At 36.6% G+C, this 21294-nt stretch overlaps 4 protein-coding genes and 1 long non-coding RNA gene across 16 annotated transcripts in view; 3 read left to right on the top strand and 2 right to left on the bottom strand.

Annotated features, from left to right (window-relative positions):
* Positions 1-305: 305 nt before the first annotated feature.
* LOC149702631 (neprilysin-1-like) lies at positions 306-8081 on the top strand. Of its 5 annotated transcripts, none has more exons than XM_089866496.1 (22): positions 306-446; positions 2950-3003; positions 3065-3210; positions 3285-3314; positions 3378-3446; positions 3525-3773; positions 3841-4043; positions 4407-4550; positions 4743-5048; positions 5124-5257; positions 5318-5543; positions 5606-5704; positions 5765-5839; positions 5907-6013; positions 6076-6134; positions 6199-6250; positions 6374-6426; positions 6752-6897; positions 6997-7062; positions 7455-7544; positions 7622-7698; positions 7777-8081. In XM_089866496.1, exons 1-22 carry the CDS (start codon positions 388-390, stop codon positions 7874-7876), a joined length of 2544 nt encoding a protein of 847 aa, XP_089722622.1. In that variant the 5' UTR covers positions 306-387; the 3' UTR covers positions 7877-8081. The 5 variants fall into 5 exon arrangements, with proteins under 5 accessions (XP_089722622.1, XP_089722618.1, XP_089722620.1 ...); XM_089866495.1 differs by lacking the exon at positions 306-446 and adding exons at positions 1796-2380; positions 2452-2749 and having other exon boundaries at positions 3841-4550; XM_089866492.1 differs by having other exon boundaries at positions 3841-4550.
* Positions 8067-11945, bottom strand: LOC149702630 (uncharacterized). Of its 8 annotated transcripts, none has more exons than XR_016381781.1 (6): positions 11833-11945; positions 10040-10990; positions 9114-9944; positions 8613-9051; positions 8356-8546; positions 8067-8281 (listed from the first exon to the last, which is right to left on the bottom strand). It is a non-coding gene; the product is annotated as an uncharacterized LOC149702630 (long non-coding RNA). The 8 variants fall into 8 exon arrangements; XR_016381780.1 differs by having other exon boundaries at positions 10040-11037; positions 11833-11939; XR_016381779.1 differs by lacking the exon at positions 11833-11945 and having other exon boundaries at positions 8613-8871; positions 8961-9051; positions 10040-10285.
* On the top strand, positions 10558-16763 carry LOC149702629 (beta-hexosaminidase subunit beta-like). Its single transcript, XM_089866497.1, has 14 exons — positions 10558-10691; positions 11885-12212; positions 12723-12794; positions 12885-12934; positions 12997-13107; positions 13189-13290; positions 13434-13506; positions 13580-13645; positions 14284-14476; positions 14956-15112; positions 15180-15354; positions 15517-15604; positions 15668-15772; positions 16286-16763. Exons 1-14 carry the CDS (start codon positions 10593-10595, stop codon positions 16545-16547), a joined length of 1881 nt encoding a protein of 626 aa, XP_089722623.1. The 5' UTR covers positions 10558-10592; the 3' UTR covers positions 16548-16763.
* On the bottom strand, positions 16630-20909 carry LOC149702628 (snake venom 5'-nucleotidase-like). Its single transcript, XM_089866498.1, has 10 exons — positions 20243-20909; positions 19261-19404; positions 18361-18586; positions 18103-18291; positions 17850-18047; positions 17520-17786; positions 17299-17460; positions 17031-17234; positions 16839-16957; positions 16630-16727 (listed from the first exon to the last, which is right to left on the bottom strand). The coding sequence occupies exons 1-10, from the start codon at positions 20444-20446 to the stop codon at positions 16719-16721; spliced, it is 1722 nt and encodes a 573-aa protein (XP_089722624.1). The 5' UTR covers positions 20447-20909; the 3' UTR covers positions 16630-16718.
* LOC149702626 (Na(+)/H(+) exchanger beta-like) overlaps positions 18837-21294 on the top strand; it is a 48104-nt gene continuing 45646 nt past the window's right edge. Inside the window, exon 1 of the mRNA XM_089866489.1 lies at positions 18837-18980. The gene's annotated coding sequence lies outside the window, so the exon portion shown is untranslated. The remainder of the gene's footprint in view (positions 18981-21294) is intronic.

Here is a 21294-nt window from a genome sequence, read left to right as displayed (position 1 = left end):
TTACTTGAAGGGTGGCCCTGGAATGAGCTTTTTAAAAAACCGAGCTCCGAGGGGCCCCAAAACGAGCTTACAGGGAGAGATGGAAATTAATCTGCATAATTGAACATTATTTACATACAAAACAAACAAAATACTTCAAAATATTAGGCCTCAAGGTGTTTGACTAATTGGTTTTATGTACTAATCAAGAACCTAATATTCCTACATTTCAGTGAAAGAATGCAATAATCTTAAATCCTGATATCTGTATTACCATTACCAAAAGTACTTACACTAATTATATAAACAAGAGATACTCGAGGCCCTGAAGTTAATAAAGAGAGCAAAGTTCGCCTACAGATAAGGGCCTTCTTATGGGAATCCGTTTGATATAAACTGTACGCAACCATGTCGATGGCTCTAACTCCCACCCAAGACTTACTGTCGGAGAATACACCTCTCCTCAGGTAAATACAGTATGAGTATAAAACCAATATAAATATAGCCTGTCCTTATGGTACCGTTTATAACGAGATAAGATTCGTATTGTGTCGCAATAAGCCTAATTAAATTATGGCTTAATTACGCTAAATGACGTTCGTTGGAATTAAAAGGATGCGGTCATGTCCATAATAAATTTCTATTTCCATTCCGAGAAGAGTTTGAACCCAAGAACTATCTTTTCTCGTCATGAAAAAATTACTCTTGTAATGGCCAAGAGTCTTTGACGTTGTTTCTTGACGCATGAAAACGTTCCTCGATGTTATGGCCCAATATCTTTGACGTAGTTTCTTCTAAACCCGCTGTTTCGCGTGTTTCTGAACAACACGAAATTCGAACAAAATTAATATAACACAGGAACAGATGTGTATTACCTATGAATCATATCAGAAATATATTATACTTCTCTTCGAGAGAAGTGTAAAACAATGCGGGGTAATTTTAACATGATTATTCCCAACGTCCCTTAACATTTGGAGCAAGGTTACTAAACCGAATCACATACGCGATAAATAGTTCCCTCATCATTACTCTAGTAGCAGTTAACTATTTTCCAAGGCGCATGCGCTTGTGGATTTTTGTCCCACGTCAAGACGATGTTTGTGGGTTGATTACTGAGGATTTTGTACCAAAACAGTTATAGAATTCACCCTAGCACGGTGCGATGCCCATCTGAAGTTTTATCCGCGGCAGAGCAAACAAAAAGGGATCCCTCGCCTGGGAAGAATCATGTTACATAAATAAAGTATTAAGAGAATACAGAGTGTCATCCTTCTTCTATTATCCCCTTCTTTTCATATTCATATTGAACTTAGACTACAATAAAAGGCAGGGAGACCCCTTTACTTCCCTTCACGTAACGCTAGAATCCAACGATTGATCGTAACAATCTGTTTCGGCTAAAATTCGCAACGCAATCTAAGGTTTCACCTACAGTATGTATGGTTAAAAATATATCCTTGAAGTACTCGTCTAAACCGTAACGACTTGTAAAACTACAAGTATCATTTATCAGAGACTGGAATAAATAGTTAACCGTTGAAGTTAGAAATATTTGCAGAGCTCTCAAAGTTGCCGCGATATAAATCTCAAACTCTGTTATTTCTGTGGGTATATTTGAATTGTAAAGGTCTTTAATTTCAAGCAATTATTTTTATTAAAAGTTGGTAGATTACTGTATTTCGATTAGATTTAAGGCGGTTTTACAGTCGAAACTGCGTAGAAAACCACCTGAACTAAATTGACAAGACTTCAAACATGTAAGAATTTTAATTATTTACTTAATGTTAATACGCGGTGATCTTATAAGGAAAAGTCTTAACTTCCAAATAATTAACGCCTAGACCAGTCACCAAACCCGTTTAACAAGGAAGGTCAAATTTTCTTTGGACGTTACGTTTTTTCGAGAGAAGCGTAATTGTAACACGATTCTTCCCAACATCATTTTACATTTATTATAGCAAGGTTACTAAACCGAATCACATACGCGATAAATAGTTCCCCCTCATCATAACTCTATTAGCGCTTAACTATTTGCCAATGCGCATGCGCTTGTGTGTTTTTGTCCCCACGTCAAGACATTCAAGGTTTGTGGGTTGGTTGCTGAGGATATAGTACCAAACAGTTATAGAATTCACCCTAGCACGGTGCGATGCCCATCTTAAATTTGATGAGCGGGAAAGCAAACCAAAAGGGATCCCTCGCCTGGGAATAATCATGTTACATAACTAAAGTATTAATAGGATACAGAGTGTCATCCTTCTTCTATTATCCCCTTCTGCTACAGTTTATAACCGTTCCCAAGCCGCTCATAAACTATATTTAAAACTATTTAAGACGAAATAGTTGGCATTGAATAATATCGGTGCAATGACACTGCATTGTCTTTGTACTTTTCAAGGTACACTTTGCTAAATAGTTATCTTTAATTGGTGATTACCAATCGCTAAAGTTACGAAGAATTTTTAAAAGGAACCACGAAATAAACCACGAGACTTTCGATAAGAATTCAAAATCAACTTTGATCTTATTGTTGTACGTGGAAGGGCGGTTTTTCTCGCCAAAGGAACGTACTGCATTGTTCTGAAAATAAAATGTTTAAAGATAAAAAGTGGTTTTATGACCAACAATCAATGTTGTAAAAGAGTCACACTGTTTCATCTGACGCCTACACCGGGTCATAAATATTTCAGTAACCGAGTTCTAAATTTTGCTTGAATCCGTTCTATCGCAGGGATTTTAAAGAAATCCTTGAAAGATTGTTATATAGGTATAAACTTGGCGTAACCTTTATTGCCCCCCAATATCACGCGTTCCCTTCTCCCCTTATTGTACTTAAGTCACCGCGTCATAAACCCAATAAATCCCAGAACTGCATGCATGCACCAAAACCTTTTTATAATCTTAGGTTTATTCCTAAAGATAACGGTTTAAATTAAGTTGATTCTTTCATTTCGCCGCCTATTACAGACGATCCAACATGTCTATGAGAGTAGCGGATAGTCAGTCCTACCTGACCGACCCGTGAGTCTAATTAAATTAAGTTTTGGTTGGTATTTTTTATTCAATTTTACGTAAATTTAAGGGAAAAGGGAGGTTGCTGGGCTAGAAAATCTGGATTGGAACAGAAATTGATTATTTTCTCAGCGTTTTTGGGAGTAGCGTGTGTTGGGTTAATCATAGGATTGGCAGTTGCCGTTGGAAAAACTAAAACGGATTCCGATACTACAAGTTTGTGATCTACTACTTTTAATTCGGTTGTTTTTAAAACAGTATTACTAATCCCGTTTTTGCTTCATTTATAGCTACAGTTAGTACACCCACTTCTAGCGATGGTACGCTGCTACTCAATATTCACAGCGACTTTAAATTTTCTAACTGTATTTGAAACTTTTCAGCAACACCTTCAGGTATTCCTAGTACCACACCTGTGGGACTATGTACCAGTGAAGAATGTCAATCCGCAGGTTTGTACCGATTGCGAATGTAATTGTACCTAATGAAATGTGGTGATGGTAATTACTGTATGTTTCGTAATTATTTAGCGAATTTTTACACGGGTAATATGAACCTTACCATCGACCCTTGCGATGACTTTTACGGTTACGTTTGTGGTGGCTGGGAAAGCAAGAACGAAATACCGGAAGACAAGAGTAGTTGGGGCGTTTTCAATGATTTGAGGGTTAATTTGTCAAAAACGTGTATCGACCAATTAGACGTAATCTTATCAGACAACGAGACCAAAGACGCCATTTACAACGCGAGGAAAATGTTCAAAACTTGCATTGATACCGGTTTGTGCACCTCATTTTGTTAGTTGTTAATCAAAATAACATCGATTATTTTATTATGCTTTTACAGAAAATGTTGCGGAAGAGAAAGTGAAAGGACAATTACGTGGCTTCCTCATGGATGTAAGCGGTACCGAGACAATTATTTCAGTCAATGGTACCACCGTCCAACCTGGTCCGGACAAAAGCACAGTTGCTGATACTACTGGCGAGACAGATTCGTCAGATGCGACCACACCAGTATTACAGAACACAACCCCTACCAAGGAACCGGTAAACACAGATAGCACACCAAAACCCAACACAAATAAACCTTCCGAGACCAGTCCACCCACCAAAGAACCTTCCGAAACTAGTCCACCCACCAAAGAACCTTCCGGGACCAGTCCACCCACCAAAGAACCTTCCGAGACCAGTCCACCCACCAAAGAGCCTTCCGAGACCAGTCCACCCACCAAAGAACCTTCCGAAACTAGTCCACCCACCAAAGAACCTTCCGAGACCAGTCCACCCACCACAGAACCATCTGAAACTACCACCGTTACTGATCCAAAACCTGGCCCTGACCCTGGTCCAGATCCTGGTCCAGACCCTGTCCCTGCAGAATTTATGTATAACCAACCCTTGAATCGGCAGGTTAGATCCGCTGCGCAGTATGAAACAACTGAAAAATCATGGGTCGATATCATGACCACAGTCTCCAATAAATTTGGTTTTAGTTTCATTTTCGCCATTCAAATTGGAGCCGATATCAAAAACACCCAAGAAAATATTATCTACGTACGTTAAACTGTTAAATCACCTTTTCTATATTAATCCGAAGTTATCAACCATAATTTGAAATGGAACAATATTTCAACCTCCAAACCAAAATAGTTCTGGATGGGGTAGAAAATAACTTCGGTTTAAAGTGTGCCTCGACTTCAACTCAACTAATGAAGCGTTTGTCTATCTATCTTTCTTTAAAATCAGATTGATCAACAATCTTCTTTCCCTGTCGGTCGTTTAACTCTAATAAATGAAACCACCGAATCTGACAAGAACAAGATGAGTGCTTATAAAAAGTATATTACCGACAGCGCCTGCTACTTGGAGACAAGGTTTTGTGCCAATCCTTTAGGTGTAGCCGAAGAGGAAGCCATCCAAGGCATAATAGAATTTGAAAAGTTTTTGGCTCAAAGTACGAGAGACCCTGTCGCCAGACGAGACGCGAGTACTTGGTATAACCCCATGACCATTGAAAATTTGCAGACAAATCTTTCTCAAGTCAATAATCAAGTTAGTAAAAGTTTGATATAACAGTTCTAGTGTTCAGAGAAAAATTAATAGACACCACGTTCCTTTTCTTCGTAGTTTGATGTTCAATCATTCATCAAGGCTAACATTGAAGGAAACAGTAACTATACAGTTGATCAAAACACCATCATTATTGTCAAGGAGTTGGAGTATCTTAAGAAAGTTCTCGCCAGAATCGATGAATATGACGAGTAAGTTGGATTGGTTTTAACTATTCCAAGGATGGTAGTTGATATGAAATCAATCTGCAGGGAAGCTAAAAACTACATGCGCGTAAGATCGGTCCAATCCGTCGCACCTTACTTGTCCAAGGAATTCCGTCAACGCGAATTCGAGTTCAACAAAGTGGTCAGTGGCGTCCAGAAACAGACGCAAATCAAAGAAAAATGCTTCGATTTGGTTAACGGTCATTTTGATCACGCTGTCGGTCGACTTTACGTTGACGCGGTTAATTTTACCGAAGAAGCCAAATCAGACGTAAGATTTAGGCTTTGGACAAATTGTGAATTAGGCTTGAGTACTAAAAATTCCAATTTCAGCTGGAAGAAATGGTTAAGAACTTAGCCAATGCCTTCAGAGGTTTAGTCGAGAGAAACGATTGGATGGACAATGCTACTAAAGTAGCGGCCAACTTAAAGGTAAACTGTAACTATTACGACGTCACTAATGGCGATCAACTGACGACTGTAATATTGTAGTTGGATGTCATGAACGAAAACATCGGATACCCCGATTGGTCAATGGACGATGAAAAATTGAATGAATACTACAGAGTAATATTATAAGAAATCAATTGATGATTATCCCAATGTAATCGAACTATTGATTTCAAACCCATAGTTGAACGCCGAGTTAACTAATGACATGTTGGAAAACATCAAAACCGTTTATGGATACTCCGTACAAAAAGTATTGGATAAATTATCTAAACCAAACAACAGATCAGAGTAATTATTGAGTTCTTTAACATTTTGACGGTTGATAAAATTTATAATTTATTCATTTTTAGATGGGTATCATCAGCGTCCATCGTAAACGCCTTTTACAGTCCAAGTGCCAATGGAATTAGTAAGTCTGCAAGTTAATATTATATAGTCATTTCCTAAACATCACTTTTGACTTTTCCTCACAGCGTTCCCGGCTGGTATTTTGCAAGTACCGTTTTACAAAGAGAAACGTCTTAGGTAATTTGAAATGACTTTATTTCTAATAGTCGGGGCCCATCGGTGTATAAACATCCCTTCTCTAAGATTTTACTATTGAGGTCTTACATCTGTTCTTGCTAAAACTATTTCTAAATCTTTTAGAGCTTTGAACTATGGCGCTATTGGTTACGTTATCGGACACGAAATTACGCACGGTAAGATATTATAATCAATGGTGAATGGAAATAATCAGAAAGAACAATACTGTAGTGTCCAGTATGATATTTACCTCTTACTCTGCTAGATGTTATTTGTACTAGATTTGTTAAAAGTGATATTTATTCTTTAAAACTTGCGGAATAACAACTGGTAACATGTTCTGTATTATCGTCAGTTTCGGGGAAGTGTATTCATCCGCGAACTCGCGCCAAAAAAAGCGCAATTCTGGGATGGCGCAAAAAAGCCATAACTCGACGCCTCGCGAAACCCCTTTGATACGTACTTCCCTGTATTTACTTCCGGTGTCATTCATATTTATAGGATACGATGACCAGGGCCGCCAATATGACGCTGACGGAAATTTCAATAACTGGTGGAGCGAAGCAACATTGCAGCAATTTAATGACAAGAAAAAATGCTTCATTGATCAGTACAGCGAAATTACGGACGAATTAACCGGACTTAACGTAAGTTTAATGAAATGAATTGATATTATAAAAGCATGAACACCTAGACGATTGGATGACATGTAATGATTTGAAACTCATCTTTATCTTTGTTTATAGTTGAAAGGAGATCAATACATCGGAGAAAATATCGCGGATAACGGTGGAATTAGGGAATCGTACGAGGTATGTTAAACCTAGTTTTAATCCTTGATAGAGTTTAGAAAAGACCCAGTTTAGTAACGCTCTGACAGAAATTCACCTTTCGAAAATGATTGGTGACAGCTATCCAGGGTTCATACCCGACACCTGCCATTATGTAGCCCATCCCATGACGGACTAACTCAATAGACCATTTCGATGTAGGCCTAAATAAGTGGGGAAGACACGGTGGTAAAACTTTGCCTTCCATCTCGCATATTGGCGCCTGCGCTGTAGTCATTTTGTATCATGAGAGTGCGCAGAGACGGAAGGCCATGTATGCCCCGGAACTGAGGGTTGCCAACCCATTTTTTTACACCGAAAAGGTCTATTACTATAGTTAGACATAATAATTAATAACTTAATTGTGATCTCAGGCTTATATGACCTACGCTAGAGAAGAGGCGCTTTTACCAGGTCTAGAAAACTTGGATGACAGACAATTATTTTTCGTTGGAGCTGGTTCGGTAATTAAAAAAATTTTAAAACCATATTTAGTAACTTATGGCCAATCTCCTTTGAGTAACTAATTACTTGTCCGTAGGTTTGGTGTACCAAATTCCGTAAGGCTGCTTTGGAAGAACAAATTAATTACGGTGTTCACAGTCCTGGCATGTACAGGTAAATGAGGAACATGTTCAAATCAATTAAGGTTCATTTAATTAATACAGATTAATTAAATTAATTAATTGTTAACAGAGCGACGATACCCTTGAAAAATACTAAACAGTTCGCCGAAGTATTTCAATGTGAAAAGGATTCAGAAATGAATCCGGGCAAGAGATGCGAGATATGGTAGGTCATGATGGTAGTATTAGGCAGTATTGATGTTATCATTTAGGAAGGTGTACCAGGCCCGAAGAGGGCTGGTCCACCAATGATATCTAATTTTGTAAATAATACGATTATACCAACAAATCCTATTTATACCATATACCATAAAGTTGTAAACCAATTTTTATAAAATAAACATTCCAAGAATTGGTATTTAATTAATTAAAAATTTATATTTGAACATTTAATTATTTAATCTCGTCAATCTGCATGGCTTAAAAACAAGATCATGTAGAGTTACTAAGAGAAAAGGCATCCGGAGCTGACTGTTGCAACACTTTTATTACATTTTTGGCCGCCATTTTTCAAGATGGCGACGGATTGGAAAAATTCTTTCTTAGTGCATGCGTACTACTAAAGAGTAACGTCCCTGCAAATTTTCAGTCTTCTAAATAAAGCGGTTTGGACTGGGCCTTGATTATTGGTCAGTCAGTAAGGACTTACCAAATATATCCAACGCAAGATCAAAATTTCAATACTATCAGAAGTATATACTACTTTTTTTCAAAGCAAAGCGGGATGGGAAATTGTGACATGATTCTTCCCAACATCAGATCATTTGAAGCAAGGATACTAAATCGAATCACTACCATTTCATTCAGCCAAAATTTGAAAAGAATTTGTACGTGTTAATCCTAATTTGGAAATTAAAATTGAAAAGCACGTGTCATTTTTTTGGCGCCAAACTTGAAAGATCTTACGTCTGGTTCGCCAGACGTTTTCGCATATAGACGTTTCTCGGTCAATTTTTTTTTTCAACTCTAGAGTTATTATAAAATATCTCGGTCGTACGTGTATAACGAACGAAGGTAGTAAATATTTCCAGTTTTTCTTGATAATTATGTACCTTTCTTTCTATTGCGTAATAATTTTGTAAAAACACCCCAATTTTTCTTTGGCGCTCACTGTCTTTTGCACCGCCTTCAGATTGCGTAACGGTTACTGGCGCTCGCTTATTTTCTTCAATTCGCGTAACGGATTGAAGAGAAGACGTTATGTTTAATAATTCGTTTTAAATTGTTTTTAAACAGTCCAAATTTGTCTCGTACCACTTTTCAGAACTCAACGCGTGTTGAGATGGTTGGGGAAAGAAGTTAAATGGTGACAGCTTGATAATTATAGTACGGTTATTGTTAGGAACTAAAGTAAATAACTGGACGTAAAAGCAACTCTAAGCAAGATTTAACAAGTAAGATATTGACCTAATTAACGTTTAGTAGGATCGGGTTGCCATCTTGTAGGTAATATTATAGGTACACCTGGTTCTTGTTTCCAAACGTTTCTATGAATCTTTATTGATTGTTTTTAATTAAACTTACTAGTACAATTAAAGTTAAATATTATTATTAGTAATATTTAACTGCGCTGCTGTTAATAACATCAATGTTACTTTTATAATTGTAGCATTTAAAGTTTCCAATCAGAGAAAAAGTTAGCCTTTTATTATTATTATATTAAATATATTATAAAAGGGCATTTCCAAGTTTTAGAGAAGTACTTCCGGTTTATGGTTTATTCTCGGCGCTCTAATTGCTATAATTGTATTTTCTATTAAATTAAGTTATAGGGTCTTCCGTTAGTATTAAGTTAATGCGTGTTATCATAAGTTTATAAGATATGTTCCATAAGTATTACACTAGCTATACTTCGTAATGCTAGCTAGAGATTTACAGGGAACTAGTTCGAGAACGACAAGCGAGAATTGAAGTCCTACACACGGTGGTTAATTTTGCAGGACTTCCATCTAGTTCCTATTTAGTCTGCATTACTAAGCTTTTGACTGTGCCTCACCAGGCGTCGCTTTACCTCGAATCTATAATTTACCTCCCTCACTTCATAACAAGCTCCAGTTTGTAACCAGTGACAAACTTATGGAAGGAACATATCTTATAAACTTATGGTGTTATAGTAAACCGGAACTTAAAAAAAGCAATATCTAATAAAACGGAAGTAGAAACTGAAACCTCCATTACTTACTTACCATTTCACGGTTAAACTTCCCCTTCTGTTCTGTTCCAACTCTAAATAACTTCCTGAAAACCGCGCCATAAAATTTACAACGGTTCAAAATGAAGACTGTACACTTTTACTTTACTTTACAAACTTCCGCTAATAGTTGTAACAATACCTTGATAAAAAAGGAAGGCACGTTTCATTGATAGAGTAGATATTTTTTATTTAACATTCATTTTATTTCCTCTCTAAAAACGTTTGTGAATTTTCAGATAAAATTTTCTCTCTCTTTCACCCTCTCTGTAGTCGCAACAAATAGTCTCCGGAAAATTCAAATCATGTGGTATGTAATTAATGATAAAATATAATTAAAAATTACCATGACTTGATAAAGTTCATAATTTTCCATTAGGAGACACGAAACTCTGTTTGTCAAGTAAAAACCATGATCGTTGTCACAACATTACATCGATTTTGCGCAGTTGTTTTGTTGAATTCATTTGTACTGTAGACGCCGCGTGTTTGTGGAGGAAAACCGATTGAAGCCTCTACCCCGTAAACACGTAACGCGCGTTTTGGGATTTTGAATATAAAACTGAATAACTGGTATAAAGCACGCGGGAAACGCTGGAAATCTACGAGTTAAAATATATTGGTAAAACGCGACGGCATATCGCGTTACTCCAGTGACAAACCAGGCCGGTTCAATCCCGTATATCGTTATTATCATGTTTTATATCCGTGTCTTTTTAATCGTCTTTCTGTTCTACAACTGTAAAATCGTCCTTGGGAGATTGTATCCTATAGAACCAAGACATTCCTTATTGGTAAGATTCATTGTTTTATGTTTTTCTTTATTTTAAATAACTATAAACCGGCTGGTCCAATCGTACGCTGCACCAAAGTCGAGTTTATTTTTGAATGTGTCATCAGACACCACTATCTTTAGTTTTTGCAAAGTTCTTCTTGGGTTTTCGCAAGATATCCAGAAAAAAATGTATATTTTAAATTTTGTTGTAATATTTTTTTATAATTTATTTATTTTCGTTTGAAGTTTTGGCATACTAAGTACTCTAGAACGATGCAGTACCTTTACACTTACAGATAAACGTTGTTGAATTTCAGCCTACGCGATTAAGAGAACTTTGTTATCGCGTTTATGATGACGGAAAACTAAAATAAATAGAAACTGTCAAAAAATACTAAGAGCAGAAGATGTCAACCTAACCCCTCCCATTTGAACATAATCTAATCTAATCTAAACTACACTAAATTAACTTAACCTAACCTAACCAGTTACCAACCACTAATTCTATACCCAAACAAACCCTAACATATCCCTAGCCAAACAAACTGATTGAGAGTTGGTAGGCAACGGAAATCTCAATTAAATTAATTGAAATTAAAGCTTTTCATAAACCGTATCGAACAACATACTGTACAGTTCACCTGCTAGGTTATACAGGTGTTATAAAATTACACAGAGGAATCAAAATAACACTAAGCTAAAAAGCGAGGAGTAATAACATAAAACTATGACATGGTGCGGTAGAGTATAGAGGTATATATTAACACTCTTCCGTCTTTGTAAGGAGGGTTATCATCACAGGGTTTTATCAAGAAGTGATATCTAGTTTATTAGGGAGAAGGTGTAAGATGCCTAAGTATTCGCAGGTCATAGTCCCAGTCCCCCTTTCAAAATACAAGGGGGACGTAAAAGTAGGAGACCGGGCTATTTCGCCTCTCCTCAGTCGGAAAATATGATTGTAATTTTCGTCATTCTCGTCGCGCTGACGTGGGTTTTTAAGAACCAATGAGATGCTGGTTGTAATTTAGAGGCGAGGACTAACTCCGGACCTACGTTTGGACTGGAGAAAAAGCTGGAAATGCGGCGAATATATACCTGCTCCCTGATAAACTAGATATCACTTCTTGGTTTTATATACAAAGGATGGCAGCGAATTTTACCTCCGCACTGTAAACCAAATTTAAACACTTTTACTTCATCACTATTTCTCAGAACGGAGAATTCGATTTCGGGGTACCTCGACCAGATTATCCGGGCTCATTATGGCCTCTCGCTAACAAAGAAATTCTATTTTGGAGTCGGAAGTACTTAAACCCAGCTAACTTCCGATTGATAAGCGAGGCGATCGATTGCGATATCATATCGGAAGCCTTGAAACGCTACAAGGAACTATTGTTCTTAGATGGACCTACTCAATGGTCGAAGCTTCAAGAGGGGGAGCAACAATTTGAAAGATTGCAGGGGCTAAAGGTCATTGTCAACAATTACGACCCAAAGCTAGGACACTGCGGATATCCACAGATGAATGATGATGAAAGTTGTAAGTTTTAATAAAAGGGAAATGAATTAGATAGGGATAGGAATAAGTTTTGGCAGGGATAGATTTAATTTTTGAAGTAGGAATGGAGAACGGTTAGTATTTACTTCAGTCCGAATCATAGCCCAGTGAAGAGCCCCTCCCTCCTACACGTAACGAAAAGTTTAAATTATCTTATTGACTCACTTAAACTACGTTTTGGTGACGTTGCTCACGGGGACGGCGAAAAATACGTAATTCCTTTTTACCTCTGTCGCTATGACCCGCTTCTTCTTTCATACTCCTCCGTCCCGGACAAGGGGGCCCGGGACTTTGACGCGCGCCCACATTGCTCTGTTCTTCATTCCTACTTCTAAAATTAAATCTATCCCTGGTTTTGGTAACTTTGAGATAACCATCTTTTCTTACAAAATTATCAGAAGACCATTATGTAACATAAAAAATTGATTTCCCAAAGAACATCCCCTTAATTTATGCAGGATATGGGTTTCAAGAACTGACTTAATTTTCTAGATTCTGTGAAAATTTTCCCACTCAATCCGTATGCCGAAATAACATCCGAAACCGTATGGGGAGCATTAAGAGGTATAAATTTAATCATGATATTTAATCTTAATTAACTATTTTTAATTCGTAAATATATATATTTAGAAACACTTTAATTCTCACTTATAGGTCTGGAAACATTTTCCCAATTGATTTACTATAACGAAACTTTGAAACTAGTTAGTATTTACTGAGTTATTTTCTCTTAATTTTATGTAAATTAACATTGAATATTTATTAGCTCATTGTGAATGAAACCACCATTACTGACAGGCCAGCTTTTTCTCATCGTGGAATTATGTTGGATACGAGCCGGCATTATATATCCGTAGATGTACTAAAAAGCAATTTGGTAAGTTTTATGACCGTATTGTCTATTGTTAACCAATAAAGTATAATAAATTTGATGCCGGAATTTCATTGTCAATCCAAGGATGCTATGGCGTACAATAAATTCAATGTTTTCCATTGGCATATTGTGGACGATCAATCTTTCCCGTTTCAAAGTCAAATTTACCCGAATTTGAGTCTACTCGTAAGTGAAATCAGGAATTAATATATTTAAAAGAAGCAGGGATGAATAACAGTTTATTTATACTTGCAACGCTCCAAAACTTAACACTCCATCTCACCTCCTTCCTCTAAGATATATATAAATATATATTTTTCTACCTTCAGGGCGCTTATACTCAAAAACATATATATACGCATGATGACGTGAAGGGAATAATAAATTACGCCAGATTGAGAGGTAATTAATCAAAGATATTATTGATTAGAAACGTTTAGTGATTTTAATTTTATTGTTACGTTGTAATTCGTAGGAATAAGAGTCATTCCTGAATTTGACAGTCCCAGTCACACCCATAGTATTGGAAACGCATTTCCTAGTAATTATGCCTTTTTTTAATTTATTAAATTATTAAAATGACTTGGGTAGAAGAAGAAAGAATTAAACAGGTTATCATGGTTCTTTACGCATCTATACATCAGTTGTCACTTTGTACAAATATCCCAATTTATAAATGTAGGCCACATTTGTACCGTACCTTTACCATTGAAGAAATGTTTTACTTCACTTAATGAACTTTCATATCAAAGTTATGACATTTCGTATATTAGCGCTTCCGCCAATGAAGTATATGTAAATAATAAAACTGGAACGCACGTTTTTGAATCGAAAAACAATCAACGAAGTAGAATCCATGAATATATTTTTGTACACTACCTAAAATATTATTGTAAAGTATCAAAATTACCGTGATTTTTATCATGGTAAATTTTTAATGGTATAGTACCAGTTAATATTAGCAAAGGCAAACCTAACAGAAAGTGTGGCTATGGCAACATTCTCTGTATGATAAATTTTACGACTGTTCTTTGGTCTATCAATCAGCGTTCTACTTGAATATTACGTTACATTTTCTCTCTACCCATAGGGAATTTTTAAAACTATATTAAACCTAATAGCGCAGTCAGAGTAAATGACTTATTTAGATTTGAAATTTTATTTTTATTTAAATTTTAGACTTAATCACACCATGTTACGTCGATGGCAAAGCTCACGTTGCAAACGGAGACGAATATTCCGAAGACGAAGTTTTGAACCCCATTTTGGAAGAAACGTACGATTTCGTCAAGACGATCCTAAAAGAATTCCGCGGTTTGTTCAAAGACAATTTCGTTCATTTGGGGATGGACGAAACTAACCTTAACTGTTGGCAAGTTTCATCTAGTTTTCCATAACCATTTTCCATGGAGTGAGAGCATAAGTTTATGAGATGTTCCATCCATAAGTTTGTCACTGGTATCTTAGAAACTGGAGCTTGGCGCATGAAGTGATTGAAGTAGGTCATAGATTCGAGGTAAAGCAAGGGAGGCCTGGTTTTGGCGCTGTCAAAGGCTTAGTAATGCAGGCTAAATAGGACCTAGATGGAAGTCCTGCATGCAATATTAACCACCGAATGTAGGACTTCAATTCTCGCTTCAGTCGTTCTCCAACTAGCTCGAGTTGCAAGTCTAACACTAGCATTACGAAGTATAAGTAGTGTCATACTTATGGAACATATCTTAAAATAAACTTATGGTAAGAGTGAGAGGGAAAGTTCAATAAATACTGCTCCTTGGAAATGGTATATCGATTCAAATTTGGTCATAGAAATTGAACCTATGCCCAAATTACAATTAATATCAATAACAGGGCATCAAATCCAGATATCAATAAGTTCATTCAGGCTAAAGGTATGAAATCCGTTATGGATTTACACGAGTATTATTCCGAAAGAGTTTTGAAAATAGCCAATGATTTGGGATATAAATACGTCATCTGGGAAGATCCTTTAGAAGGTGGTGTGAATGTAAGTTTATTTCACTTTACAAATATAACATGCATATCTTTGAGTTCGAACTCATTGGCTGTTTCAGGTTAGTAAGGACGCTATAATTGAAGTATGGAAGCCGGCTCACGCGTTTCGAGCCAATTCTATTGTACAAAGGGGCTACAACGTCATTATATCGGCATGTTGGTATCTGAATTTAATCTCCTACGGACCTGATTGGATCCAATACTATAAATGCGACCCAGCTGATTTTCTTGATGGTGAATTTGTTTAAATTGAAGTTATTTCATCTATTTTATTACTTAGGATCTAGTTGCCATCTTTGTGGTGTTTGAAAGGGTCTATTGTTTGTGATTTATCGTTTATAAGGAGGGTCTCGAGATGTAATATATTTATAACCTAACCTTTGACCTATTCTACAGATATGAAATACCGTAACCAAGTACTTGGTGGAGAAGCTTGTTTATGGGCTGAATATATTGATAATAACAACTTATTGGAGACATTATGGTATGTTTAAATAAGATATAAATGGCATAATTAACGCACAGATTAATTTGTTCGTAAATTTAGGCCCAGGGCTTCCGCCGTAGCTGAACGTTTATGGTACAACGCAACGAAAACAACCGCTGCTGATGCCATAAACAGGCTAGATCGACACAGATGTAGAATGCTCAGGTAAAAAAGAATTCATTTTATGCAGAATATAATTATTTGCGGAAGTACATTCTGTCAGAAGTATATAATACTTCTCTTCGAAAAAAGTGTACCACCAAGCTGGGTAATTGTAACATGATTCTCCCAAACATCATTTAAACATTTATTATAGCAATGTTACTAAACCTAATCACATACGCGATAAATAGTTCCCCTCATCATTTCTCTATTAGCGCTTAACTATTTGCCAAGGCGCATGCATGCGCTTGTGCGTTTTTGTCCCACGTCAAGACAATCAAGCTTTGTGGGTTGATTGGTGGGGATTTAATTAGTACCTAACAGTTGTAGAATTCACCCCTCGGTGCGATAGTTTCCCATCTGAAGTTAGATGAGCGGGAGAGCAAACAAAAAGAGATCCCTCATATGGGAAGAATCATGTCACATAACTAAAGAATATTAAGAGGATACAGAGTGTGACGCTTCTTCTATTACCCCCTTCTGATTTTGTCTATTTTTCATTTGAATTTCGTATAGAAGAGGTATTGAAACTAAACCTATACTGAATGGATATTGCGGCGAGTTCGAAGTTACGCCTATTGAAACGTCGGTAGAAGTTCATGAATTATATCGAACTATTTTGATGAAAGTTCCTCGACCTTGGGAGGCTAGTCACGCCACTCTCTCAATAATTAGTATTTTAATAGTCATTATGTTTTTCGTTAAATTCGGTTTAGTCTCGAAATTAATTAAAATTATCGCGACAAAAATAAGACGTTGCCGGGTGCAATACACTTAAAAAAATAAATTTAAATTTAACTTTTTTCCAGGCGGACTTTTAGAGGAAGTAAAAATTGCTCAAATAACTTCCGATTGATCTATTTCAGAAAAAGTACTTTTTATTTTTTTCTGAATTATATCGTGTTATATACATAAAACGATAATTATGTATATTTTAATACAGTTGATTTTATACATGCTTTAATTAAAAAAAAATATGTATAATTAGTTAAAATATGTGTTTTACAAATTTGCTTTGAAACAAAAATATCGCGACGAAAATCGTCGCCAAAAACTTGTCAGTTATTACCTTTGACCCCGAATTAGGGCAGTTTGTTGAATTGACGAAAAGTATTCTACCCTCAACAGGCGTGAAGACCGGGCTGTATCTTTGAAGATACTCCACAATGATGTCCGTGTCCAAGTCCCCTAAATATTTAACCCAACCAAGAGTCCCGTTTAAGAAAAGTTACGCTAAGCCTTGGTTAACTTTACATAATACCTGATAGTAGTATATCTAGGGCGTACTTTTGGATACTGGTGTATCCGTCCCCACCTTGAACCGTGTAAGTTGGTATAGCCACGGTGTAATTGGCCTCATCTTGTACATCGAAGTATTTAGGAACCCTACATTCATTGCATAGAAGTTTCAAACTAACCACTCTTTGATTGGGAGGTTGACTTAAGTCGTATTGGACTTGGATCCCTTTGAAAACAAAAAGGACGTCTTAGGGAATGGCGGTGAACTTTTGACCTTGGTTTCAACCTACCTGAGACTTGTAGGAATCCTCCTGGAGGGTTCATCCCAGTTGGGTCGTAGTTTGCCACGGAATGTTCCATTATTTCACGAACACCTTTGCCGGGTAGTACGACCAAGTCGATGGTGTTGCCAAATGGCGCCACGGTTGTCACATCCTCCATGGTGATATTGCCTAGATGAAATTAGGCTTATGTTTACCGCAATTTAAGTATGAGGAAGGGAACAGTTTACCCTTGTTTATAATCTCGTCAATGGAAGCTCGAATTCCACCGGAGTTCCATATGCTGATACTGATTGCACTCTTCCCGGTGGTGTCGAAATTCTTCAACCGGAAATGAGACACGACAGCGTCTGTTAAGAAATTACCCATGTTGCATTCTTGCATCCTACAGATCGTTCTTTCCCCTCGTAGTAACACTCCCGTGCGTCCAACCACCTTTTTTGCTTGCGCGTCTACAACGGCCTTGTACGGAGCCAGAATTTCCAAGGATTTTTGATCTGCAAGTAATTGCGCAATTATTGCAGTTCTAGTGTTTCAGAACTGGTTGTTGGAAATTATACCTTCAGCAATACTGTTATCCAAGAGTATCGGATCACCGGACCAACTGTCTACGTCTCCATTATCCTTGAAATTGACTTTTAGGTATCCCAAGTACTTGCCGAAACAATAACCCTGTAAGACAAGTGCCTTGGACCCATCCCCTCGTGTAATCTCAATTGGATAAAGTCCTTGTGGCTTTTCAGATGATGGAGGGGGACCTTAATTGCGTTTAAATTTAATTACAATTATTATTATCTTCATAAGTACATTTACCAGTATATAGGAATGTATGCGAGTGTCCTCCAACTACGATGTCAATTCCAGGAACTTTTTGGGCTATTTCCTGGTCCCTCGTAACACCAGAATGTCCCAGCGCAATTATCTTGTTTATTCCAGAATCTTTTAATTTTTGGACAATTGGGGTTAGAGCCTCTACTTCGTCCACAAATTTAACCGTAGAACCTTGTAATTTAAATTCAGGTCTTTAAGTATTTTAATTTAAGTCTTTGGTGTTGAGGTAGGTTGAGTTACCAGGAGTAGCGAGGAAACTGGTTTCAGGTGTAAGGTAACCGACTACCCCAATATATTCAGTCTTGCCGTTTTCGGTATAATTGAACGTGGTAGAGCAACCAATTTTCCCTTGTAATCTGGGTTCATTGGTGACGTCAATGTTGCAAGCCAAAACGGGAAGACTAACTTCATCCAAGAATGGGACAAGTCCTTCGACGCCATCGTCAAATTCGTGATTTCCCAAACACTGAGTGAATCAAAATTTATTTAATTGGAATAGTTTACCTAAAAATATTATCTTGAAATGGTTAGAAAATATTAATTTTTTGATTTTTAGTAGAACTCCTAAAATAAGCCTTCAAAAATTCACTATCACGCCCGCGCCAAAAATTCAAAACGATCACGTGCGTTACGCATGCGCGACGAAAGAGAGAGAAATGAGAAATCGGAAATCAGAAACCGGATGTTGTTGAGAGTTTTTGAAAAGAGTTCGCGAATTTCTGTTGAAGTATCGTTTGAAAGTGCATGAATAATCGCGTTTTATGACCAAAAATATACTGAATTTGTGATCAAAATATGCCCAAGACTGTATATTATTTGTGGAATACTTCTAGGAAAAAACGGCGATGGATTTTTATTAGGTAAAGTGAATATTTTTTATTACAGCCAAGGCTTAACAATTTTAATGGGCTTTAAAAGGTTGGTTTTGAATTTCAGTATATGTTTTAAGATAAATTAGTGATAAGAAAACGATAATTTAGTTTAAAATTGTGTCACTTTCCTTTTGATCTTACTTAATATATTGAATTAAGTTGGTATGAAAGAGGTTATCTTAATGTCCGTGATATGATAACTTAAGTGGCTCAGAATGATGATAGTACGCTATCTTCCCTATTCAGTTTGTGCTTATCATACGCTTACCATAGCTTGGTAACCCAAGTAGTTAACAAAAACGGAAGTAATATTCGACTTGAAAATAGTATAGTAAGATGTTCCTTGAAAATAGTCGCCCGCGTTGAGAAATAGCACATTTTTCTCACTCTTATTGGCCCGAATTTCATTCACCTAAATTATAAACAAAATTTTTAATTAATTAATTGCGTGTTTTAAGCGTAATTAAACTACATGCCATTAAGTAATTATTAAATTAGCAAATCAAGGTCATAGGTCAATTATATAGTAAAGTTGAAACGTCATACTCTATTATTTATTAATAGGGAGGTAACAACTGGCTAGGGGGAAGAGATAGTCTGACGTCACTCAGCCCCTCTCTGGTTGGCATTTTTGCGCGTAGAATACCGTTTCCAACCGTTAGGGGGGATGAAACTTCAGTAAGAGATAGAAGGGTGTGACGTTTCAGGGTCAGAACTGTTAGCTCCCTATACAGTTCTCTCCTCCCACTTTATAAAACATATTGCAGTTGAGTTTATTTTGATATTTGAAATGCAAACACACGCTCTAGTTTGTGTCATAGCATGTAGTAGCAGAGGTAGTGGCTTAAGCTCTTTTTTCCTTAATTTTTTTCCAATTTTCTTGAAACGCAATTTATAAGCAATCACTTTAAAAAGTAGCTAGAATTTTTAACATCAGCATAAATAATAGCAACAAATACTTTTATATTCCTTTTATATTATAAGCAATCACTTTAAAAGGTAGCTAGAATTTTTAACATCAGCATACATAATAGCAACAAATAAATATTCCCTTTAAAATATAATACTTTAAAAACTTTTCTTTTGCAACACACATTGAATAGATAAACTTCTACATATTTTACCCCATAATAATTGCCGATAAGGAAACATTTAAATAAAATTATTTTTCCCCTTAAACAATATAAGGCCAGAGAGAAAAAACGCGTAGCTGTTTCTTCTTTATTTTAAATTTCATAGGTCAAATTTACCTTTGTAGCCAATCGAGCGGTTCCTCCTGTACATCCCCCTTTATCTGCTTCACTTTGGGGACATCTCCCCCCGTATTGGTTCATCTGTTCATAATGCGCGTGCACATCATTTGTGTGCAGTAATGTCAATTCGAAGCCACGCGTAACGCGATTAGTTACACACAATAATAGACTTAACGCGAATAATAACTTAACCCTATCCATATTAAAACGACGCGATATTCAATATTATTTTTCCTCCTAAATTCACAGGCTCATTTAGTTTTATTTACCTGTAAATATAGGCCAAGGTACGTGAAATATGCGATGATATTTTATCAAAACCGTGCGCGTATTTTTCCAAAGTCACAAACTCTATCGGGTTATATGACAGCAGCGCTTTTGCGCTAGGCTGTTTGTTGCATCTAATTCTGATAGAAAATGTAGTACCGATCGTTGCGTGAATAAGATGAATTACCTCAGTTTTCCCGGCGAATGTTAAAGGTGCATAGTGTGAAACAACACGCAGAGGATGTGGGATGCGCGACTAGCTCTTCTGTGGAAGAATGAAAGATGGGGTTTTTTTATACGTCATTATGTTCTGATAATCCAAAAGAATTTGTCGAAAAGTTATAACTGATTTAGATACTGTATAATCGGTATAGCAGATAAAAATTAGGGATTTTCCTGATCCGCTATCTTGTCTGTCATTGACAAACATAAGTATGCGTCTTTTAGTGGCAAAGATATTTTGAAGGGGGTAAGGGGGTTATATAATAAAGAGCTGTTTAAGATTAGAACAAATGATGCTCCAATAACTTGGGTGTTATTTATCTTAATTGATTCCCAGTCCAAGCTCTTCTAATCTTATTTATACAGGGTGTTTCTGATAAGTGTGGATACCATAAATTAAGAAGGGGGTGTTCTTTGGGAAATCAATTTTTAACTATAGAAAATGTAACTTCTATCTATCTCCATTTTGTTTTCCACAAGGGACACTGTTTTCGAGTTAAGATTGGTCAAAGTATTTTACCGATGACCCCTTAGATTTAATTAAGAAACTGATTCAAGAC

The sequence above is a fragment of the Phalangium opilio genome, unplaced genomic scaffold, assembly GCF_054372755.1.
Source record: "Phalangium opilio isolate 3A_F unplaced genomic scaffold, DU_Popi_V2 ptg000017l_1, whole genome shotgun sequence".
NCBI classification, from domain to species: domain Eukaryota; kingdom Metazoa; phylum Arthropoda; class Arachnida; order Opiliones; family Phalangiidae; genus Phalangium; species Phalangium opilio.
This window is presented reverse-complemented; position numbering and strand designations above follow the sequence as displayed.